The sequence below is a fragment of the Polyodon spathula genome, chromosome 21 (assembly GCF_017654505.1).
Source record: "Polyodon spathula isolate WHYD16114869_AA chromosome 21, ASM1765450v1, whole genome shotgun sequence".
Taxonomy (NCBI): Eukaryota; Metazoa; Chordata; class Actinopteri; order Acipenseriformes; family Polyodontidae; genus Polyodon; species Polyodon spathula.
Genome location: NC_054554.1, coordinates 18,449,496 through 18,470,167, shown reverse-complemented (window position 1 = coordinate 18,470,167; position 20,672 = coordinate 18,449,496). Strand labels below are relative to the sequence as shown.

At 41.6% G+C, this 20,672-nt stretch overlaps 1 protein-coding gene across 5 annotated transcripts in view; it reads left to right on the top strand.

Annotated features, from left to right (window-relative positions):
* The window catches only part of LOC121296563 (caskin-2-like), a 207,911-nt gene that overhangs the window by 166,322 nt on the left and 20,917 nt on the right, over positions 1–20,672 (top strand). For 2 of the 5 annotated variants that reach the window (XM_041222265.1, XM_041222264.1), the window contains exons 12-14: positions 14,109–14,276; positions 17,915–18,036; positions 18,411–18,489. In XM_041222265.1, the coding sequence (XP_041078199.1) occupies positions 14,109–14,276; positions 17,915–18,036; positions 18,411–18,489 (369 nt within the window). Of the gene's footprint in view, positions 1–14,108; positions 14,277–17,914; positions 18,037–18,405; positions 18,490–20,672 lie in introns of all 5 variants that reach the window. The other 3 variants (XM_041222268.1, XM_041222267.1, XM_041222266.1) reach the window with 3 other exon arrangements.

Below are 20,672 nucleotides of genomic sequence, written 5' to 3'. Positions count from 1 at the left end.
GACAGACTGCAGTTCAAAAAATCCTAATTATAAATAACACAAAAATAAAGTGCACAAGGGCAAAATAAAAATCTTTAAACACAAAAAGAAAGACAACAAAACAAAACTTACAAAATTAAGGTTTCCAGGCTGGACAATGCCTTCACTGGATTCACAAATCACAAAAACCCACAAACACCAACCTGCTTCCTCAGCTCCCTCCTCCCAAATGAGAAGCAGAGGTCTCCTTTTATGTCAGGTGGCTGGGTGCTGATTGATCGTTAATTAAACTAATCATCTAATCAACCCCAGCCACCTGAACACAATGAACCCAGGCAGGTAGGGGAATTTAACCCCATCCCTGCCAATTTCTAAAGAGCAGAGCTGTGCTCTGCCACACAGTGCTTTTTCCAAACATGGCCAATCTTGTAGGTTCTTGTTGTGCATCAAAAGGTCACTGGGGGATTGTGGGATAGCATTGTGCTGGGTTTTAAAGAAACCCGTAGCAGTACTATGTTCATAAAAACAACTGCCCGAGCAATGGATGCTGCAATTGAAAGAATGTTCATTGTTATTTTATTTTCGCTGCATTGGAAGATAGTGATGATGATTTCAATCCACAATGTTTGTGTGTTGTCTTTTTTAGCCAAACTTTTCTCAGCAGCCATTGCAGTGGTGAAAAAAGCTTGAAATGTGTAGCTCTGTTCCCCGTTGGCTTCTTCTCCAGCACACGCCTCCCTTCCACATGATGACGGAGTTAATTGGTGGCCAAGTCTGGCCACATCTGGTACAACATAGCAAACCAGGCCAGAAAAAACGACTGCAGCCAGACAGGTCCAATGTGTACAGCCGTGGAAAAACTATTTTTTTAGGGCCGGGCATCAGTGGAAATGGGGTATAAGTGTCTTTATTTTACTAAGCACCAGCGCCAACTAGTGCACAGCAATGTATTGCCAGCAAAACTAAAGTTAACTTGATCCAAAGTGGCAGATAACGAGACGCATCGGCTCTTATTAATATAAAGACACTTTGTCTGATCTATTCTACATTACATCCATCTATGACAGGCAACTAGAACAGGATAGTAACCCCTGAACTCATAGAAAAAGCAATGAGCAGACTTATCAATAAACAGTGTCATTGCAATAAGAACAACTCAGAATGATTGCTAACATCATTAAAAGGTCTAAGTAAAACCTGAAGCTACTTAACTTTTTTGTAGTGATTCTAATGACCAAACCCACATGAAAATGAAGTGGTTCCACACCACAGGTCTGTGTGACTGTTTTTTTTTTTTAGATATAGTTACAGAGTGGTGTATTCTATATCAATAATATATTTTGCTAACATGTACAAAAAGCATGTTTATCTCTTTAGGCTTGTGTAAATATTTTTGGCCTCACTTAAAACCTTGTAATTAATTTGACAAGCACCTAAGCCTGTATTAAAATGCAGGCCTGGCTAACCAAAGTGCATCAGGATTTCTCAAACATTGGTTGGGCTCTTTCAGTTACACGATGCACTGCATTCAAAAGAAAGCTTTGGCATATTCATATGGGGGCAAAAGGTCCATGTAAATCAGAGCACCGTGCCAACTAGAGTGTAATAGGCATACCATTAACATCATATTTGCATTAACAATAAGGGTTTTAAAATGTATCAGAAAACATTTTCAGACAGCTATGCTAACTCAATTTTTCACACCTGTCACTTGTAGCCATAGCTAAAGTTTAACACCTGATAGACAAGTTTTGTGTCTGCATCCCAACATATAGGGCCCAGTCGTCACCAAAAAGACATGTGCTCTTAGCTGCCTAGCAACCAGACCTCCAGCAACAAGGGAGAGAGGAAATAATGTTTTTTTTTTTTTTTTTTTTTTTTTTTTTTTTTTTAGCAGATGCCCTTACCCAGGGCGACTTATAGTTATATATAAAAAATACATATCAAGAATTACAATACAGTTAAGAGTAAGATACAAAATACAATGACTTCAGTCCTAATAAGAGCAAATACAAAACACAGTACAATTTGATATCGGGGCAGTTCAAGAGCAGATAAGTGTTGCTAGTTACATCACGGTTTGATACGAGTGAAATACAAGATACTACAGATTGGGTTAAGTGCAGGATTAAATACAGTAAATTAGGGAGCACATAAGTGCAAGTTAAAGTGCATTTAAGGCAGAGTGTTTTATTGTCCAGAAGGGAAGAGTTGAGTTTTACAGGTGTTGTCTGAAGAGGTGTGTATTGAGGAGGTGCTGGAAGGTGGTCAGGCACTGGGCAGTCCTGACATCCATAGGAAGGTCATTCCACCACTGCAGGGTGAGGCTGGAGAAGAAGCGGGCTCTGGAGGCAGGGGAGCGTAGAGGAAGTACAGCCAGTCTTCTAGTGCAGGTGGAATGGAGAGGTCGGGTGGGGGTGTAGGGAGAGATGAGGGTCTGGAGGTTGCTGGATGTGGTCTGGTCAAGGCATCCGTAGGCAAGTACAAAAGTCTTGAACTGGATGCGAGCAGTGATCAGGAGCCAGTGGAGTGAGTGGAGCAGTGGAGTAGTGTGGGAGAAGTGAGGCAGAGAGAACACCAGTCGAGCAGCGGAGTTCTGGATAAGCTGGAGTGGACGGATGGCAGGCGCAGGGAGGCTGGCCAGGAGGGAGTTGCAGTAGTCTAGACTATGGAACAAGGAATTGTGTGGAGTAGTTACTGAAGAAGGATCAGATTCTTTGTATCTTGCTCAGGAAGAAACAGTAGGTGCGTGCTAGAGTGGAGACCAGTGTTCCCACTAAAATGCTTTAATGAGCCAAGTGATGTCTGTAAACATTGACAGGTTGATGTGTCTTCAGGTGCTTTACTTAATATTACAGCAACAAGAGTCTAAACAAGAAAAAAAAAAAAAAAAAGATTTGTGGTAATATTTATTAAATATACTTATTTTAACTACCAACATTATATTTATGTTCAAATGCCATATTTAATTATTAACACATTGATAAAAAAAAAAAAAAAAAAAAAAAAAAAAAAAAATGGGAATAAATGGAATTGGCCATTTTTGAAAAACTGAATTTGGTATTCCCAAGAATGGAACAATGAGTAGCCCTAAAGATGGTTATAATTGAAGGCAGTGCAGATGCCAGTGTTTTATGCAGTAGTATAAAGCAGTTTTATGCAGGCCACCAGTTAAGCATGCAGTCTATATTTAAGATAACAACCGACAGGGCTGCATAGGATCAGAGGATGATTCAAAATCAGAGGCAGAGCCACAATAAATGTCATGTTTAAATTTAAAGGAAATTGTAAAATTGTTGAAATATTGTTTCAAAATTGTATAATGCAACAAAAATATATTAAAAGGGTTAATGCATGGCTGAAGGTTTCTCACTGATAATTTACCCTCTCAGTCAAAACGGCAAGTTTCTCGGTATCTTTAAAGCTTAGATGGAATGCTGTGGAGATGTGCTGGGAGTAGGAGAGGCAGGGGTCCAGGGTTACTCCGAGGTTCTTGGCTGAGGAGGAGGGAGAGAGCGTGGTAGATTCCGGAGGAATGGAGATGGAGAGATCAGAAGAGGGGAAACATGCATGTTGTTTTAACTGTTGTTTCTTTTGGGTGGACATTTTAATAGTTGTAATATTTAATTGACATGAATTATTGTACAACGTGAAACTTAAACACTCCTAAGGTTTCGTTAGCAGGCTCATTATTCTTACTGTGAGGACACTGAACTTTACTGTATACCTCAGTGCAGTGTGAAAATATAACACTGGCATAACAGCAATTCCAACTTCAAAGTTAGTGTGGAGAATCACTAGGGCAACAAATATGTGCACAAATGATTGTTAGTTGAAGCCATTGCTAAGGAGAGGTTTGATCCTTTTGACATTGAGCTTCAGTTCTGACACTTGCAAGCCTTTCCTAGCAAAACACACTTACACTAATGGCAATTGCAATCTGAAGAGAAACACAACCTTGGTTATCATCACACTCTAAAACTAAAGGACTGCACACTGGTGTAGATAGATAGGCAGTGCTAGTGAGAGTGTCTTTGAGCTCTATTCAAATGGAGGACAGAGCCATTGAGATGCCTATGTCTCTGTGACTGTGATGCCTGACTGCAGCCATTGAGGCTGAGAGCATAGCTCTGAATATTGAGAAGTGCCCCACACACAATAACTCAAGGGATTAGCAGTGTGAGAGCATGAATCTCAGGGAATTTGCTGTTTGATGAAACTCTGAGGCAGAGCAGGACAGGCCTGACACACATTCGATTTGACGGATATGTGGTTGGCCAGGGTTTCTAATTTGACGGATTTATGGCTGGCTGGGGTTTCTAATTTGATGGATGTGTGGCTGGCCGGGGTTTCTAATTTGACGGATGTGTGGCTGTCTGGGGTTTCTAATTTGACGGATTTGTGGCTGTCTGGGGTTTCTAATTAGACAGATGTATGGCTGGCTGGGGTTTCTAATGTGCACATTATAAACCACGTATGAGAAATCCACCCTTGCAAATCATTTGTGTGGAAATTCCAGAACCTCTTATCCTGCTTATTACTGTTATCCCGTGCATTAAACATAGGGTTTTAAAGGTAAAAATTAACAATACTATATGTTTAACAGTATAACTACTTGAGTCTTTTTGGCGCATCATGTTTTTTAAATGCATTTTTCTCCACTTATTTGGCAGCTAGGCACCTGTGCTTTTTTGACTTTTCCTAATATATATATATATATATATATATATATATATATATATATATATATATATATATATATATAATATATATATATATATATATATATCAAAACATCAGTAGACCCAGCGTTGCAGAAATGTGTGGAGATATATTACGTTATACCTATAACTACCGCAGCTGTCAGTTTGACTGTCATAGTAAAAACAATGGATTTTGGCTGATGATTTATCTATCAACAGCTGTAAAAAATACTTATTTTCTAGTTAAAATGAATAGACCAATACAACGCAGGACTGCACAGCAAGTCTTAGGCATGATTATGTTGAAAACAAAAAAAAGTTAAAGAACAACAGTGTACCAAACCAGCTATTACAAGACTGGAGACAGAAATTACCATTGAATAGCTAACAGAGTCAAAACAGAGTTAACAGAGTCATAAAAGGGTAAACAGAAAACACTTGTATAAAACAGTCAAACAAATAAATCTCGGCCACTATTCTCTTTTGCTTCAGAGTGTGGTAACTTCCCGCTGCATGTCAAAAGTCTTCTCTGAGCTGTTAAAACCACTCTGTTTTATAGCCCAGCATTTGCAATCACAAGTCCCCTTCCAACACCACCCCCAAGTCTCGTGTCAGTGCTTATGTTGTAACAGGTTTCCCTCACGTTTAACAAGCAGGCTACTAAAGCTGTGTCACAGACAATATCCTGAAGGAAAACAAACAGTAACATCAAAATGTCTGATTTACAAAGAAATTATGGAAAAATACAAGTGAGGAAATCGGAATTATAGGTAAGCACTATGTTTGGTGTGTTAAAATAAACACGCTGTTTTGGCTACGTGTAACACAAAACAGTTTCGTAGCGTGCGATGCTGCAGTAGTTTTATACGCAATTTAATATAACCTAAAAAAGACCACTGCGGTCAAGGGCGCTGGAACTATGCTGGAGGTGTATGGCTTCCATCATATACAGGGGATACAGTTTTGCTCAGCGGCTTTCAGCACTCCCACTATAAAGACTGTTCCACTGCCACTGGCTGCGTTAGTATGTACGTCAAAAAGTGTCATCGGCAGGTGTCATTTCTGTAGTTTGTACGTATGCCAATTCATCTGCGCATGCCTATTGTAAATAGTGTGATAGTATCAGTCTTTAAAAATGAAAGAACCTGTTGCGTTAGAAAATGTTTTTAATTTTTTATCTGGGGGTAAATTCCCTGGCGGTACACGGAAAACTTTAGAAAGTAAACTTATTAAAACGTTTTTACGTAACTAAGTAGAGAAGTTTGGAAATCTACCGCTAAACTGAGTAATTTAGAGATGTTTCAAAATCTGCCGTCAACTTACCTTTAGGGATGTTTTACTTAATTCAGCTATGTATTTTGGCATTTTAAGACTGCATGGTCATGTTTTAAATAAGTAAAGCAGAATGAGTTACATGTTGTGCTACAGTCGTCTTCCAACTTGTATAGGCTAATAATATAGTTCGGAAACTTTGTAATTAATTAAAGATGCAACCAAACTGAATATTTTTTTTCCACGCATAAAAAGCAGGTGTATGGAGTACACTATTTATTTGGTTTAACTTAAAACAGACAACTAGTACTGTAACGAGAGCCAATAGATCGCCCATAACCACACTAATATTACCAGGGCTCACAAAATTTTGGTAACGGTACTTGCCCTTCGGGCAGTCCATTGTCGACATTTGGTTGTCCAAAAAAAAAAAAATGTGAAGTTGCCCATAATTGACCTATGGAGTGTGATTTGTACAAAGTACACTGTACTCAATATAGGTACAGTATCTCAGGGTTCACACACTTTTTCAACATCAAAATCCCATACTTTTTCCAGATTTCCATTTGTTTTTACCAGACTTTACGAGTTTTAGTTAGTTTCTACTAGTTTTTTGACAGTTATCCACACAGGCGGGCAGCCGCAGAGCATTATAGCTTTTTGATCCAGAGCAGAAGTTGCTCCTAGTTTTCTAAAAGTATTTGTCAGAATCTGGAGGTGCATATCTAGCAAGAGGCAATGCAGGTATGCAAAAGAGAAGTAAGACACAATCTAAAAAATGTACAATATATGAGAATTATGTTGCACTATTTACAAAAAGAATATACAAAGTTGTATACTGCAAGTATACTTGTGCCAAAATAGGATAGAATAATGGTACCAATAGTATACTAAAACCAGACAATTCTGGCACAAGTATACTTGCTGTATGTTACTTTTCTGTAAGGGATGATATCAGATTCTGATCCAAACTTCTTTATATCCTCTGATAAATGCTGAACACTATGGGAGGTGAAAAATAACAAACATGAAATAAAAATGTGGAGGTGAAAAATAACAAACATGAAATAAAAATGTGCACACATTATATATTAAAATGTGCAAGTGTTTAATACGAGCATACAAGTCAAATACTAAACACAGTACACCCTCGCTATAACAACCCTGTTTGAGTCTGTGGCAGGCTGGTGAGTGGATAGAGGCCCAGAGACAGTCTGTAGTTCAGAAAAATAACTATTTTATTATAAATAAACACAAAAATGAAAGGGCACAAGGGCCAAAATAAAAGGGATTTAAACAGAAATAAAGCAAGACAAAAAAAAAACAAAAATAACAATTTCCAGGCTGGGCAATGCCTTCACAACATACAAACATACAAACATACAAACATACAAACATACAAACATACAAACATACAAACATACAAACATACAAACATACAAACAACCTACTTCCTCAACTCCCTCTTCCTAAATGAGAAGCAGAGGCCTCCTTTTATGTCAGGTGGCTGGGCGCTGATTGATCATTAATTACCTTAACCAACTAATCAACCCCAGCCACCTGAACATAATAAACCCAGGCAGGTAGGGGAAATTAACCCCATCCCTGCCAATTTAAAAAGGGCAGAGCTTTGCTCTTCCACAGGGTCCAAAGCGTTTCCAAAACGAACAATATAAGCTGCTGGAGCAAGTTAAGGAAGTCACCTTGGATAAAGGCATTCGCTAAACTATTAATAATATTAGTACTGTTTTTTTTTATTATTATTCTTTATTATTACATTATTTGTCATTACTAGCAATAATAATAATAATAAATAATAATAATAATAATAATAATAATAATAATAATAGTGCTGAGATTGTGAATAAAAGTAGAATTACAAGTACTCTGGCTATATCCTATTCGTTGAAGAACACAGTACACAACACACACACACACCCCCCCCCCGCCCCCCCTCAAAAAAGTGCATCAGTAAATTTCAGTTTTGTTTCAATTGTAATTGTTAATTGAAACATTGGTTCTTTAATAAATAAATAAAAATCAATTGTTGCTTTGCCGTGCCGGTTGTATAGACATGTACGAGCCAACATCAGTAGCAGTTTGATTTTTTTTGTTTGTTTGTTTTTTAAATCAGTATTTAATCGTATAATGAAGGCTATATAGCGAGGATGTAAATAGTATATCGACACTCGGCTGATGGTTTGGACCCTGACTGCTGATTGACTCGGTACTGTAAGTTACCAGCATGCACCATTTACCGTACATTTTATTAATCACATTAAATAAATGGAAAAAAAAAAACGATCTCAACATGCTACGTGCTAAATCAGAGTCAGTGATAACTTGTATTCGATTTTTTTTTTTTTTATCCTGGGTTGGGAAATAAAGTTAATGATTTCATAAAGGTAACAAGTTTTAAAAAAATCACATCCTTCAATATAAAAGCATATACTTTGGCTGTCGTAGTGTCCGTCCTAACCTTTGTTTCACTGGAGACGACACAGTCATCTGACATATACCAGTGCGCTGACTAGATATGATTGTTCAGTTGTCAGGGGTGTTACACGGGGCAATCCTCCCGGGTTTGGTCACAAGCAACGTTTACGTGTACGTCACCCCGGAAACCACTCAAGCATTACCAATGAAACACATTGATCCCTCTAAACGTGTTTTACCTTGATGATGTGTGAGCGGAGTCTCGATTGAGAAAGCGCTGTTTGATTAAATCACAGAACGTTATCTTGTTATAGAGTAAAAAAATCGGATTGCCTGTCGGGCAACAACCAAAAAAACACGTTGTCTGACAGATGTTTTTGGTTGTCCCGGAACGTCGGGCTAGCGATTTTGCGAGCCCTGATTACATGTTTCTTTTTTTTTTTATGTCCATGTACGTTAGCACATTACATTATAATGTACTAAGTGTTTCACAGCATATTGTGGGCATGTCAGCTGTGAAGGGTTGAATTTTATTGATGATGTTAGGATATGTATTGTACACGGATTTAATAGTACAAACTTGCTTAAATTATTCATTTGTTCAGATTGTTACCCATATTAAGTTTATAGTGTTAACCTCCAACTTTTAAAACTAGTGTTATTCTGTATCGTTTTTTATATTAATACTCGTGGCAGTAGAATTCAATGTAATTAAAAAAAAAAAAAAAAAAAAAAAGATACTGGCCAGGCTGGTCGAATAACTTCGCTGACGCAGTAAGTATTTCTTTATTTATTGATTGATTTTGTTTTCTTTCTCTCCTCACTCGCTCTCTCTCTCCCCTCCCCCAGTGCAGCGAACTGCGGGTTTCTATATACTCAGCCGGGGGATTAACCAGCTACCAATTAGCTGATTATTCACCAGCTGCATTCTGCACAGGTTTTTCAATTACAAGTTTGCCAAACCTCGCCTCTGCCAGAATGCCAGAATACAAAAATAAAACCGTGCAAAACAATAACACAAGGTGGAGGGGGAACTCCGTTCTAAAATTAAACAATACAAATAAAAATTAAACACATTTTAATCGGCAGGGCTTTGCCCTGTCCCTTTTTCTATGTGCAGGGCTCCTGGCCCTGTTACACATCCCCCCCCCCCCCCTTGTGTGTATGCACACATAGTCCATGGGGGTGGCCATGGTGGGAGGTCCTCCTCCCCATGTCTTCCTGGCTGGAAACTCCCTCTTCCGGGGCTCCAGCCGGACTGAGGCTGGGGGAACTGATCTCCTGACTTTCCCCCTCTTCTTTGTGGCTGGCAGCGCCTTCCAGTTGGGCCTCCGGCCATGCTGTCGTAGGGGGAGCTGGTCTCTTGACCTCTTCCCCCCTTCTTTGTAGCCTGCAGCCCCTTTTTCTGAGGCGCTGGCCCCAGTGCTTCCTGCAGACCTGCAAGACTGGTAGTGACCCCGGGAAAAGCAAGACTGGCAGCGACCCACCCCAGGCGATGGCAAACTGGCATACGATCCACGGCAGGGCCGTTGTGGTCCCTTAGGAGGCGACGGCGGCAGAGGACCCTCGGGAGGCGACGGCGGCAGCTGGGTTGTGGATGCACTGACTCCCCCCTCTTGGGCTGCAGATGCATCGACTCCCCCTTCTTGGGCTGTGGATGCTCGAGCTCCTCCCACTCAGGCGCAGGATGTTCGGGCTCCTCCCACTCATGCACAGGACTTTCGGGCTCCTCCCCTCTTGGTGGAGGTGGTAGAACCATCAGGTATTCTCCCACTGCTGGTGAGGATGGGCACAGCAGGCATTCTTCTAGTGGGAGGGGGCAGTTGAGTGGAAAGTGCCTCCACTCCCCACAGAGGTAGCACTCTTGTGTCACTCCTATGGTGTGGAGGAAGGCTCCCCAGCTCCTCTCCTCCAGTGGCTGTGGTGGGACCAGCAGGTGATCTTCCTCTGCTAGGGCAGGCTTGGGCTGTGGCTGTTCCAGAACCACTCTGCTGCATCCCCAACCAGGCCCTGGTTCCAGGCCTCCTCATATTGGGGGTCACCATAGAGGCAGTCCTCCCGAACGTGCCCAAACTCACCACAGGCTCCGCACATGGGGGGGCCCCTTCAGTCCTCCATTCTTCCTGCTAGGCTGCCAAGTCCAGAGGTCCAAACCGAGTTGATGCCCAGGTCCACCACCTCTTCTGCTTCGGTTGCTGCAACTGCTGCTTTTTCTGCTGCTGCTTCTCCTTCCCTCTTCTTCCTCCCATCTTTTTGCTCACCCTAAAAAGTTATATACAAAAAAGAAAAAGCTGCAGTACCCTCTTCTGCCTGCGTCCAGGATGCGCTGGTGATCCAGTGCTGCCACCAGGTGTGACAGGCTGGCGTTGCGGTGATGTCAGGCCAGAAGCAGGAACAAAAATACTGACGCCAGTACTGCAGTTTAAAAGAAGACGCGTGGTGCATTGTTTTATTGTTAACACAAAAATAAATAAAAGGTTTTACAAAAAAAAAAAAGATACTGGCCAGGCTGGTCGAATGACTTCACTGACGCAGTAAGTATTTATTTATTTATTTATTGATTGATTGATTTTGTTTTCTTTCTCTCCTCACTCGCTCTCTCTCTCCCCTCCCCCAGTGCAGCAAACTGCAGGTTTTTATATATTCAGACGGGGGATTAACCAGCTACCAATTACCTGATTATTCCCTAGCTGTGTTCCTGGCCCTGTTACAACCCAATAAAGACTTTTTTTTTTTTTTTTATAGAAAAGTTTCTGTATATATATTTTTTATTGAATATTTAGTAGGGGTCCATCCAAATGTTTGATATGAACAGTTTATCATAGGTTATGTTTAATGTGCTATGGTATATACTTTGCTGGCGTGTCAGATATGTCATGCAAATATCTCACTAATTTATTACGTTTTTATTTTAGGCAAATAACTGTATTATATAGGGAAAGATAAGGCAGGAAAAAGGCAGGTTGTGTTTAATAAAAGCATAAGGAGAGAAATCTTCAGGGAATGTTATGACTCTCCCGTGGGAAGCATTTTGGTCAGAAGGAAACCCTTAAGAAGATAGAGGCCAGACTCTACTTGAGAAACAAGACAAAAGACATTTGTACATGGGTGTGCTACTTTAGAGCAGTTCTAAAGTTCCAATTGGAATTAAACTGAAACTGAGTATTATCAGTGTTATTCTGTGTAAACATTTTGACAGGAAAAAAAGTCAGGTACAATAAAAAACATATATAGAATAATACCAGGCAGGCAGTCATTCACAATGTTGTGAAGTGCTTTACATGTCTTTTTCATGGGAGTCTAGGATTTAATTAAAATGATGGCAGGATAACCATTTATCATTGCTTCATATTTTACATGGTTTTACATTATGAATGTTTGCATCTTTTTATTATGTATTATTTTTTATTCTCGTTTTGTTTTCTCTATGACACGTGTCAGCGGACACAAAAAATACAAATGCTATGCCCAGTTCTTCAGCCAGTTCCCTTTGAAGGTCCTTGGGGGGTTTGCTGGGAATTGACTTGATTGGGCCATTTGTTAGGTCAAACAAGGGGAATAGGTTTGTTTTAACAGCAGCAGATTATTTTACAAAGTGGCCAGAAGCTTTACCTGTACTTGCTAAAGACGCAGAGTGTGTGTTTAAATAATGATGTGACACTATTTGTCATCTATAGATGCCCAGTAGTGTCACTGCCAAATAGTGTCTCCAGTCTGGTGACACCATTTGGCAGTGACACTGTTTGGCACCTATAGATGCCAAATTCTGCCAGGTGACGCTATTTGGCAGTGACACTTTTAGGCATAACACCAGCAGTTCTAGTGTTAATTGTAGATTGTGAGTGCAGTCTTCATTTTCAGATTCATCAGGAATATTTCTAAGTCTGATAGTTTTAACAAGTCTGACAGTTTACCATCATTGCTTGCAAGTTTCCCCTTGCTTTGATGCATTGCACTACATTTTGGATGGAGTTTGAACATTAAAATGATGATACACCACCCAGCTCTGGCGAAGTAAAAGCCAATATGAATTAACTTTGACGCATTACCGCCACCATAGAGATAAAAAAAAAAAAAAAGCTAAAACAAGCTGTAAGGTTGTTTAAACATATCTTTAGCAGTTGTTGCTAAGGGATTCAAAACAACTAGAAATCAGCTCAGAAAAAGAAGCATGGATTTTATTCTTGTGTAATCCTGTCATTAAAACAAAATGCACATAGTTTTAATGTCATGTTTTTTTTAATTAAAATCTTGGATTGAAGGACACAACTGCAATTACTGTGCATTATTACTAAACATTTTCTTAAAGCTTTTTCAGAAACTTTTTTTTTACTATTTACGTATGCTTCTGCAGTACATCAAATTTGCAGTAAGAGCAGAAACAACAAGAAGGCCAGTGTTGCTTTTTGACTGAAACATACCTGTACTGGCATGGTCACGTCACCCTTTCTCTTTCATAGTTTTGCCAAATCGTGCCTGTGCTTCCAGCTCTGCTCGTCACACTCACATTGGTGAACACAATAACTGGCATACATTACCATACACTCCTAGCCTTGTGTAGATGTTTCAAATTTATTTGGCTATAAACCAATACATTTATCCAAATATTTTAACCAGTACAGCACTCCTACATATTCTTACTTCTGCAATTATGAGAACCCACTGGTTACAAGTCAGTGCCCACAAGTAACTTTATTTATTGAGGACAGCAGCTGGGAATGTTCATTTACAGAAGGGAGTGGATGAAAGCTGGACTAAAACAAAACAAACAATTCTGAACGTCTTGAAAACTATACCATGTGATTACTCTGTCTCTGTAGTCTATATGATTTGTGTGTGCATGATTTTGTAAACTGCAGATAGTAGTTTATTTAAAAGGAAATGTTTGCATAAGAAACCACTTGAAGACATAGGATAAATATTGTTCTAGCTATATAAGGTGTAGCTTCATAAAGTCGTAGACCACAATGTAACTTTTTTAGCTTGTATGTGAAGCACAAAAAACACTACAATTTATTAAAATGAAAATAAAATCTACTTGCATGGCAAGCTAATAATCTCCATAATAATTACCTTAAAATTACACAATATATATAGGAGAAGATGATTAAATCAAAGTGCTATTTAAAAAGAAACTTGAAACTAATTATTCTACAGTAGTGATAAATCGGTGCTTGTTTCTTTCAGACGGGATGCATTCTTGCAGAGTTCCGCACGTCAATCTGGTCTGGACAGAATGCGCGCTGCTCTGAGAAATTACATCAGATGCAAATTTTGCTATGCATGAAAGAAAACTGGAGTGTTGTGATACAAGGGAGATATACAGTATAATGATTTTATTGTTCAAATGACAAGTAAGAGATGTAGGCCCCGGACCCCGGTAGGGGCTAAAATAAAGATGTCTCTTATAACAGAAATCGGTTTGAACAGCTTCACATTCCTCTCACCCAGTAAGAAACCCCACCACTCAACATATTAACTTATCATGCACACTTCAACTGGATGGGACCAATATATCTAACCGTTCCCAAGCCTGCTAAGGTATAGTGTGAGTCAACCCCAGCCCTTCTTTTACTGACCTCCCTTCCCTCTGCTTTGCTGACCCACCCCTCTCCGCTCTCCTCCCTTCCCTCCACTATGCTTAACCTGTCTTTGCTCTCCTCCCTTGCCTCCACTATGCTTAACCTGTCTCCGCTGTCCTCTCTTCTCTCCCTGCAGGTGGCACCCTCTCCCGCCACTCCTCCCTGCCCATGCCGCGCCAGCAGATACTCTCCAGACCCCCCCTCACCAGCTTGACTGCCCCCCAGACTGACGACTCCTACCAGCTGTACGCTCCACCCCCTTACATCACCTTTCACCTGGCAAACGGGCATGGAGACAACACAGGTAACAGCGTCGCAAGGGCTTACATGCATTGAATTCATCAACACATACACAGCAGCTTCGAGAGAGCTTTCACACACTGAATTCATCAACACATACAGAGCAGCTTCGAGAGAGCTTTCACACACTGGAGCAGCTTCGAGAGAGCTTTCACACACTGAATTCATCAACACACACGGAGCAGCTTCGAGAGAGCTTTCACACACTGAATTCATCAGCACACACAGAGCAGCTTCGAGAGAGCTTTCACACACTGAATTCATCAGCACACACACAGCAGGTTCGAGAGAGCTTTCACACACTGAATTCATCAACACATACAGAGCAGCTTCGAGAGAGCTTTCACACACTGAATTCATCAGCACACACACACCAGGTCCGAGAGAGCTTTCACACACTGAATTCATCAACACATACAGAGCAGCTTCGAGAGAGCTTTCACACACTGAATTCATCAACACATACAGAGCAGCTTCGAGAGAGCTTTCACACACTGAATTCATCAGCACACACACAGCAGGTTCGAGAGAGCTTTCACACACTGAATTCATCAACACATACAGAGCAGCTTCGAGAGAGCTTTCACACACTGAATTCATCAGCACACACACAGCAGGTTCGAGAGAGCTTTCACACACTGAATTCATCAACACATACAGAGCAGCTTCAAGAGAGCTATCACACACTGAATTCATCAGCACACACACAGCAGCTTCAAGAGAGCTATCACACACTGAATTCATCAGCACACACACAGCAGCTTCGAGAGTGCTTTCACTTTATGCAAGCAGTCCTCCGATGGTAGTGGCGCAGGTAGTTCCTGCTGCTCTTCTCCTGGCAGTGGAGGTGCAAGCAGCGTGTAGTCTTTTGGTGACGAAGGTGGGAGCAGCGTGTAGTCTCCCCCTGTTGCAGGGGACTGGTGCGGCTCTCCCTCACTTGCAGGGGACTGGTGCGACTTTCCCTCGCTTCCAGGGGACTAGTGCAGCTCTCCCTTTAATCCCGGGAAAGTGATGCCTATGTCAGTGCTGTGCTGTGCGGGGAAGATAGTGCTCAGGGGGTAGTGCTGGCTCTCTGGCGGCAGCTTCTGGTTCTCTTCCCAGCGTGGTAGGGATGGAGGCAGAGGCAGCTCCTGCTCCTCTCCTCATGAAGGTGGTGGAGAAATCAGCAGGCATTCTCCCTCTGCTTATGGTGGTGGAACCAGCAGTCATTCTCCCTCTGCTGGTGGTGGTGGGAACGACGTGTAGTCCTCCCACAGTGGTGGAGGTGGAGCCAGCAGGCATTAACCCTCTGCTGGCGGAGGTGAGAACAGCAGGCACTTTTCCTCCGCTGTTCTCATCCTGAGCTGTGGACCTGGGGGCTCCCCTTTCTTGTGCTGAGGACACTCTGCGTCCTCCCTCTTGGGCTGTGGACGTTTGTGCTCCTGCCCCTCAGGCTGTGGAGATGAAACCAGCAGGTATTCTCCCTCTGCTGGTGGAGAAGGCAGCAATGGCTCCTCTCCCTCTGGCTCTGGAGACGGCAGCGGCGGGGCTTTTCACGATGGAGCTGGAGATAACGGGAGCCCTGCCATATCTGCAGCCTGGTAGCTGATTACCATGTCTGCAATGCCTGGGAGGGACACTGGGCGGATTTGCTTTTTCCAGGCTTCCCATCGCTCTCCATCTCTGGCCCACAAGAGGTTGATCATTCCTCCCAGGCCAAACGAGTGGACGAACAGACACAAACAAGTACCGTGCTGTTTCTCCAGCACGTACTAGCAATTGTTATTTACTTTGTTTTTACCTCCTCTCTACACCGGTTCTCCACTCGCTGAACACACAACCCTGAGTGAGTGAAAACATGCTGCTTTTATGCAGCTATACCAATACTCGATTGCTAATCAATCATTCAATTGGAGTCTCGGTACAACGGCACGTGAATTAATGAAGTGCAATTCCCCGTGCTCGCATATTATTACATTTTACCTGCACATGAAGTGCTGTGCAATCCTCGTGCCTAAATACAAATATACATTTCAAACACTCAAGCTCACAACTGATATTTATATCTATTTTATACATAAACACCAACATTAACACATTACATACAACATAAAACAATAATAAACATAAAGGGGCAGGACACTCCTCCACAGGGAGTCAAAGCTTGAAGGAGCTGTTTCTTAGAGTTCTTGTAAGAGGAAAAACAAGTCAGAATTATTGGAGCGTAACACTGCAGCAATTCCCTACACACCTCAGGATAAGTGAAGGTTCAGTGGGTGTCCTCCGATCCCACGACAGAGCCAGCTTCCTCTTCTACACCCAGGAACTTGAGAGCGGATGCCGGGGAGCTACCGACCTGTACAGGACAAAGGCCAGCCCTACAGGTGTCCACTTTGAGCTCATTAGGTGCCTGACTGGTAGGGTGTGCTCTAGCGTGATGAGGAGTTTTGTGCTGCCAGTGACTAATTCCCAATGGAATCCTGGTCAACCTGACCTAACCCGCGGGAGCACCAAGGCCAATACGACACTCCATTCAGAACCTGCACTCCCCTGACTGTATGACTCGCCCTACACCAGCGGCCATGCTTTTACCAGATGAGCTACTTGGGGACTGACTTTGAAGCCATCCTATCCTGCCGCCATGCTTGAATTACTCCTTGCAGCATGGAACAGAGTGTATGGAGAAATGGGCAGCAAAACAAGAAGGAAATGATCCCAGTAGTACCCTCCTACCAGGGAAGGGATCCTTAGTTGTTAAGGATGGCTGTTTCATTTTATTTTTGCAAGAACATTGCTAGTGCATACAGTAAACCCCATGTCTGCCTTGGAATCAACAGTAGCAAGCTTTTACAGGGTTAGCTTTAAGTGCTGCTTTGTGGAATTGCCAGTTTGCAAGTCAGTGTTGATATTTTTTAAAGACTTTTAATCTGCATATCCCAAATAATGACAGAAGCAAGCAAAAAATAAGACCAGTGATAATGTTGTAATAAAAGGTAATAAACTGGATTTGTCTCCACTCCTTTAGTGTACGTCATGGTCACCTATTTTGTTAGTTTCAGTAATATTTGGACACTCACTAAAAAACTGTCCCTTATGTTATGTTCTAAAATAACTGTTGATATGTTTTTATTTTTTTTAATATTAAAATAGATGGATAGTTCACTTTGGTGTGTGGGTATCCAAATAATTTGAAAGTTGAGTTAATTGAATTGCCATGAATAATTCCAGTTATCTGCTTTCAAGTCAGCTCTTCAGATGCTAGTAAAAGTCCAGGTTTTTGATCAAGGATTTTATATACAAATACCCAGAAGGGAAGTAGTTAAAGCTTCTTGGAACAAATATTGACTTAAAACCAATTCCTAACCCAGCTCTATATTGGTAGGAAAGTTATATCTGGAGTGCCACTAACGTGGGACGGATTGCAATGTATTTGACTATTATCTATTCACGGATACCAAGATAACTGGGGAGCAAGCAAGGTGTCAGAGTCGTTAGAAATTTCTGGGGGATTTAAATGGATATGAAATGAAATTGAAGGATCACAAGCCAGGATTGTTATTGACCCCACTGGGGGCTGAGTGCCTCTCTCTGTGTGATGGAGCACAGGGGGTTGAATGTTTTCCAATCTCCCTTGCTGAGCGCAGTCCTGTTTCACCTCCACAGCTGGCGACCGGAACAGTGTTGGCAGCACGGGCAGTGTGGGCAGCACTCGGAGCGCAGGCAGCGGGCAGAGCATGGATAGCACCAGCGGGCAGCCAGCAGGGGGCAGCACAGAGAACGGCAAGGTGCAGTCTAAGATAGAAACACATGGGGTTACACTCACAGTAGACAGGGAGCTGGGTTGTGTGTGAGATAGAAGCACATGGGCTTAAAATTTAGTGTTGTAGCCCCCCCCCCCCCCCCCCCCCCACCCCCCCCCCCCCCCCCCCCCCCCCCCCCCCCCCCCCCCCCCCCCCCCCCCCCCCCCCCCCCCCCGAGTACCCCCCCCCCCTATTATAGTGTTGACATTTACTGAAACATCTAAGAAACCCCCCCCCCCCCCCCCCCCCCCCCCCCCCCCCATTAAATAAAAATTATATATATATATATATATATATATATATATATATATTCTAGATATTGTAAAATATCTGTTTTTTTTTGTTTTTTGCCAGTGCAGCCAGTGCCTCCTGGTGGCAAGCAAGTGCAACTTTACAGTGTGGCCTATGACATCTCCAAACAGCCAGACCAGTCTTCAGGTAAGCAACAGTTTTTATGTGGCAGGTCACCGTACTGGGCTTTTAACTGTGTGTGCTCCACGTGGGTTTAAACCGCTCGAACATATTTAGGATGCTCCTTCCCTCATGAAATCAAGGTGAAAGTATTATTATGTGTGCTTCTGGTAAAATGTAAGTATAACAAAAACACAGTTTGGAAAAAAAGGCTTTGGATCTTGACGATGTAATTTATAGCCTCCTATTGCTGCAAGTGTTAATAGGAGCATGCATGTTTGGCTCACACAATGTTGAAGCACTTAGCAGTATTTCACAAGAGGGAGAAAGCATGTGCCTCTGTAACTAAAATTAACTTTGGAGTGAGTAAAAGCATAAATAAAAAAATAAACCAGACTGTCAACTTGGTATGTCTTATTAAATACTGACCTGTAAACAGTATGGAACAGTGCTGCTGTACATGATGTTTTCTGGTCTCTGTGTTAGTTAAACACTAAGTTCACACTCATGTTATTAACTTAGAAAAATATACTGTTTAGGTAAGAGGTTATCTCTCCTCATGTCTCATCTCTTCAGCACTTGAAGCTGCTCATCTAAGCCTCTTGTATATAATTGTTGATGTCACCCCTATTATACTTTTCTTGTAGTAGCTTATCTTTCTTGTCCTCATGTTTCCATGGTTACACACCAGTCCTAACCAAGTGCCTGGTCTGTGCAAAATGCCAACAGCTGTCTTTCTTACTCAGAAAAAAGAAAATAAAATCTAAATCTAGCTTTGTGTTTCCTGTGAAGCACCGGCCCCTGTAGCCACATCAGTGGAAACAGATCTCCTTGAGTCCCAAGTTACTACTGGCTGCAGTGATGAATTCACTAGCCTTAATGGCACGTACTTAGTTCCACTTTCATAATAACTATAACAACCAGAACATTTACACATTCATATTAGTAATATATAAATTAGTCAAACCTTTTTTTCCGAAACCGAAACTGGCTCATAAATATCGGAGATAAAGCGTTCACTTATCCTCGTACGGTACAAACCGGTATTTAAACACCAAAAAAAACTTCGTGAATCGTCATCAAGTGTTCTCCCTCTTATCGAAACAAAACGGAGAGACATTTATGTTTAATTGAAACCTCAACGTCATATTTCGTATTATTTTTTTTTGGTCTGACGTTAACCAGTCCAGTATTTATACTGGACCATTTGTCATCCTTGTCCACTAAATGTACCATACAAAAAAAACCGAGACACAATCAATTTGTATATTCAAGTGTGATACCATAATTGATCTTTTTTATAAATTACAAATCCATTCCTCCCACTGAGGCGGAGTCATCTTAAGAAGCGGTGAGAACTCGACTCGCTAAGATAGATTCGAACATCACCTCTGGAGGCCTGGGTTCAAATCTGTTGTTTTCTGAGTGTAACAGGCAGTGTTGGTGACTGGAGATTATCAGCTCTTTAACCACACCTGCTGACGAGCTTGGCTGTTTTGCATGATGGTAAGACTCCATGCTTGTGGTGTGCGTGGGTGGCTGTTCACATCCAGCCTCCTCCCTGTTACATTAGCTTCACTTAACCACCACACAGTTTGTCCAGATTTTTGAGCGATACCCAGGACGGAGTGGCTTGCCGATCACAGCATTTGAGTGAAGCCAGTACCATTGTCTTTAACCCCATGAACACTAAATTCACAAATGCAAAATATAAACAGCAATAGCCAACAACATTCATTTGATATTGCATCGCTGCACTTAACAACGGTATAGAAAACAAATAAGCCACAGATGCCTGTAAACATGAAATAAATGCATTTAGGATCATACCTGAGATTAAATGATTTAGTTGTTTCTGAACAAAACCTTTAATCAGACTTTATTAAGAGAATATCAAAGCCTCTGGTCTGTGACACTGATATGGTCTGAGTTAAAGCAATGTGGCAGTGATGCAGTTAAATAAGAATAAAGCTGTGTACCAAGTATGAAGGCAACAACTGAAACGTGTACCACCTCTGTACTGCAGAAACATAAATAGTCACATGACCTTGTTATAGCAGCTATAAAAGGTCAGTTTAAGGTCACCAAAACATTTACCATGCGATATTTATATAACCATGACGTCAAATGCTCTCTGAGATACCGATTTTGCCCAAGGTGTTCTCTTAACACACAGTCATGATCCGAAATGGGCTATGAAATATAAGCTG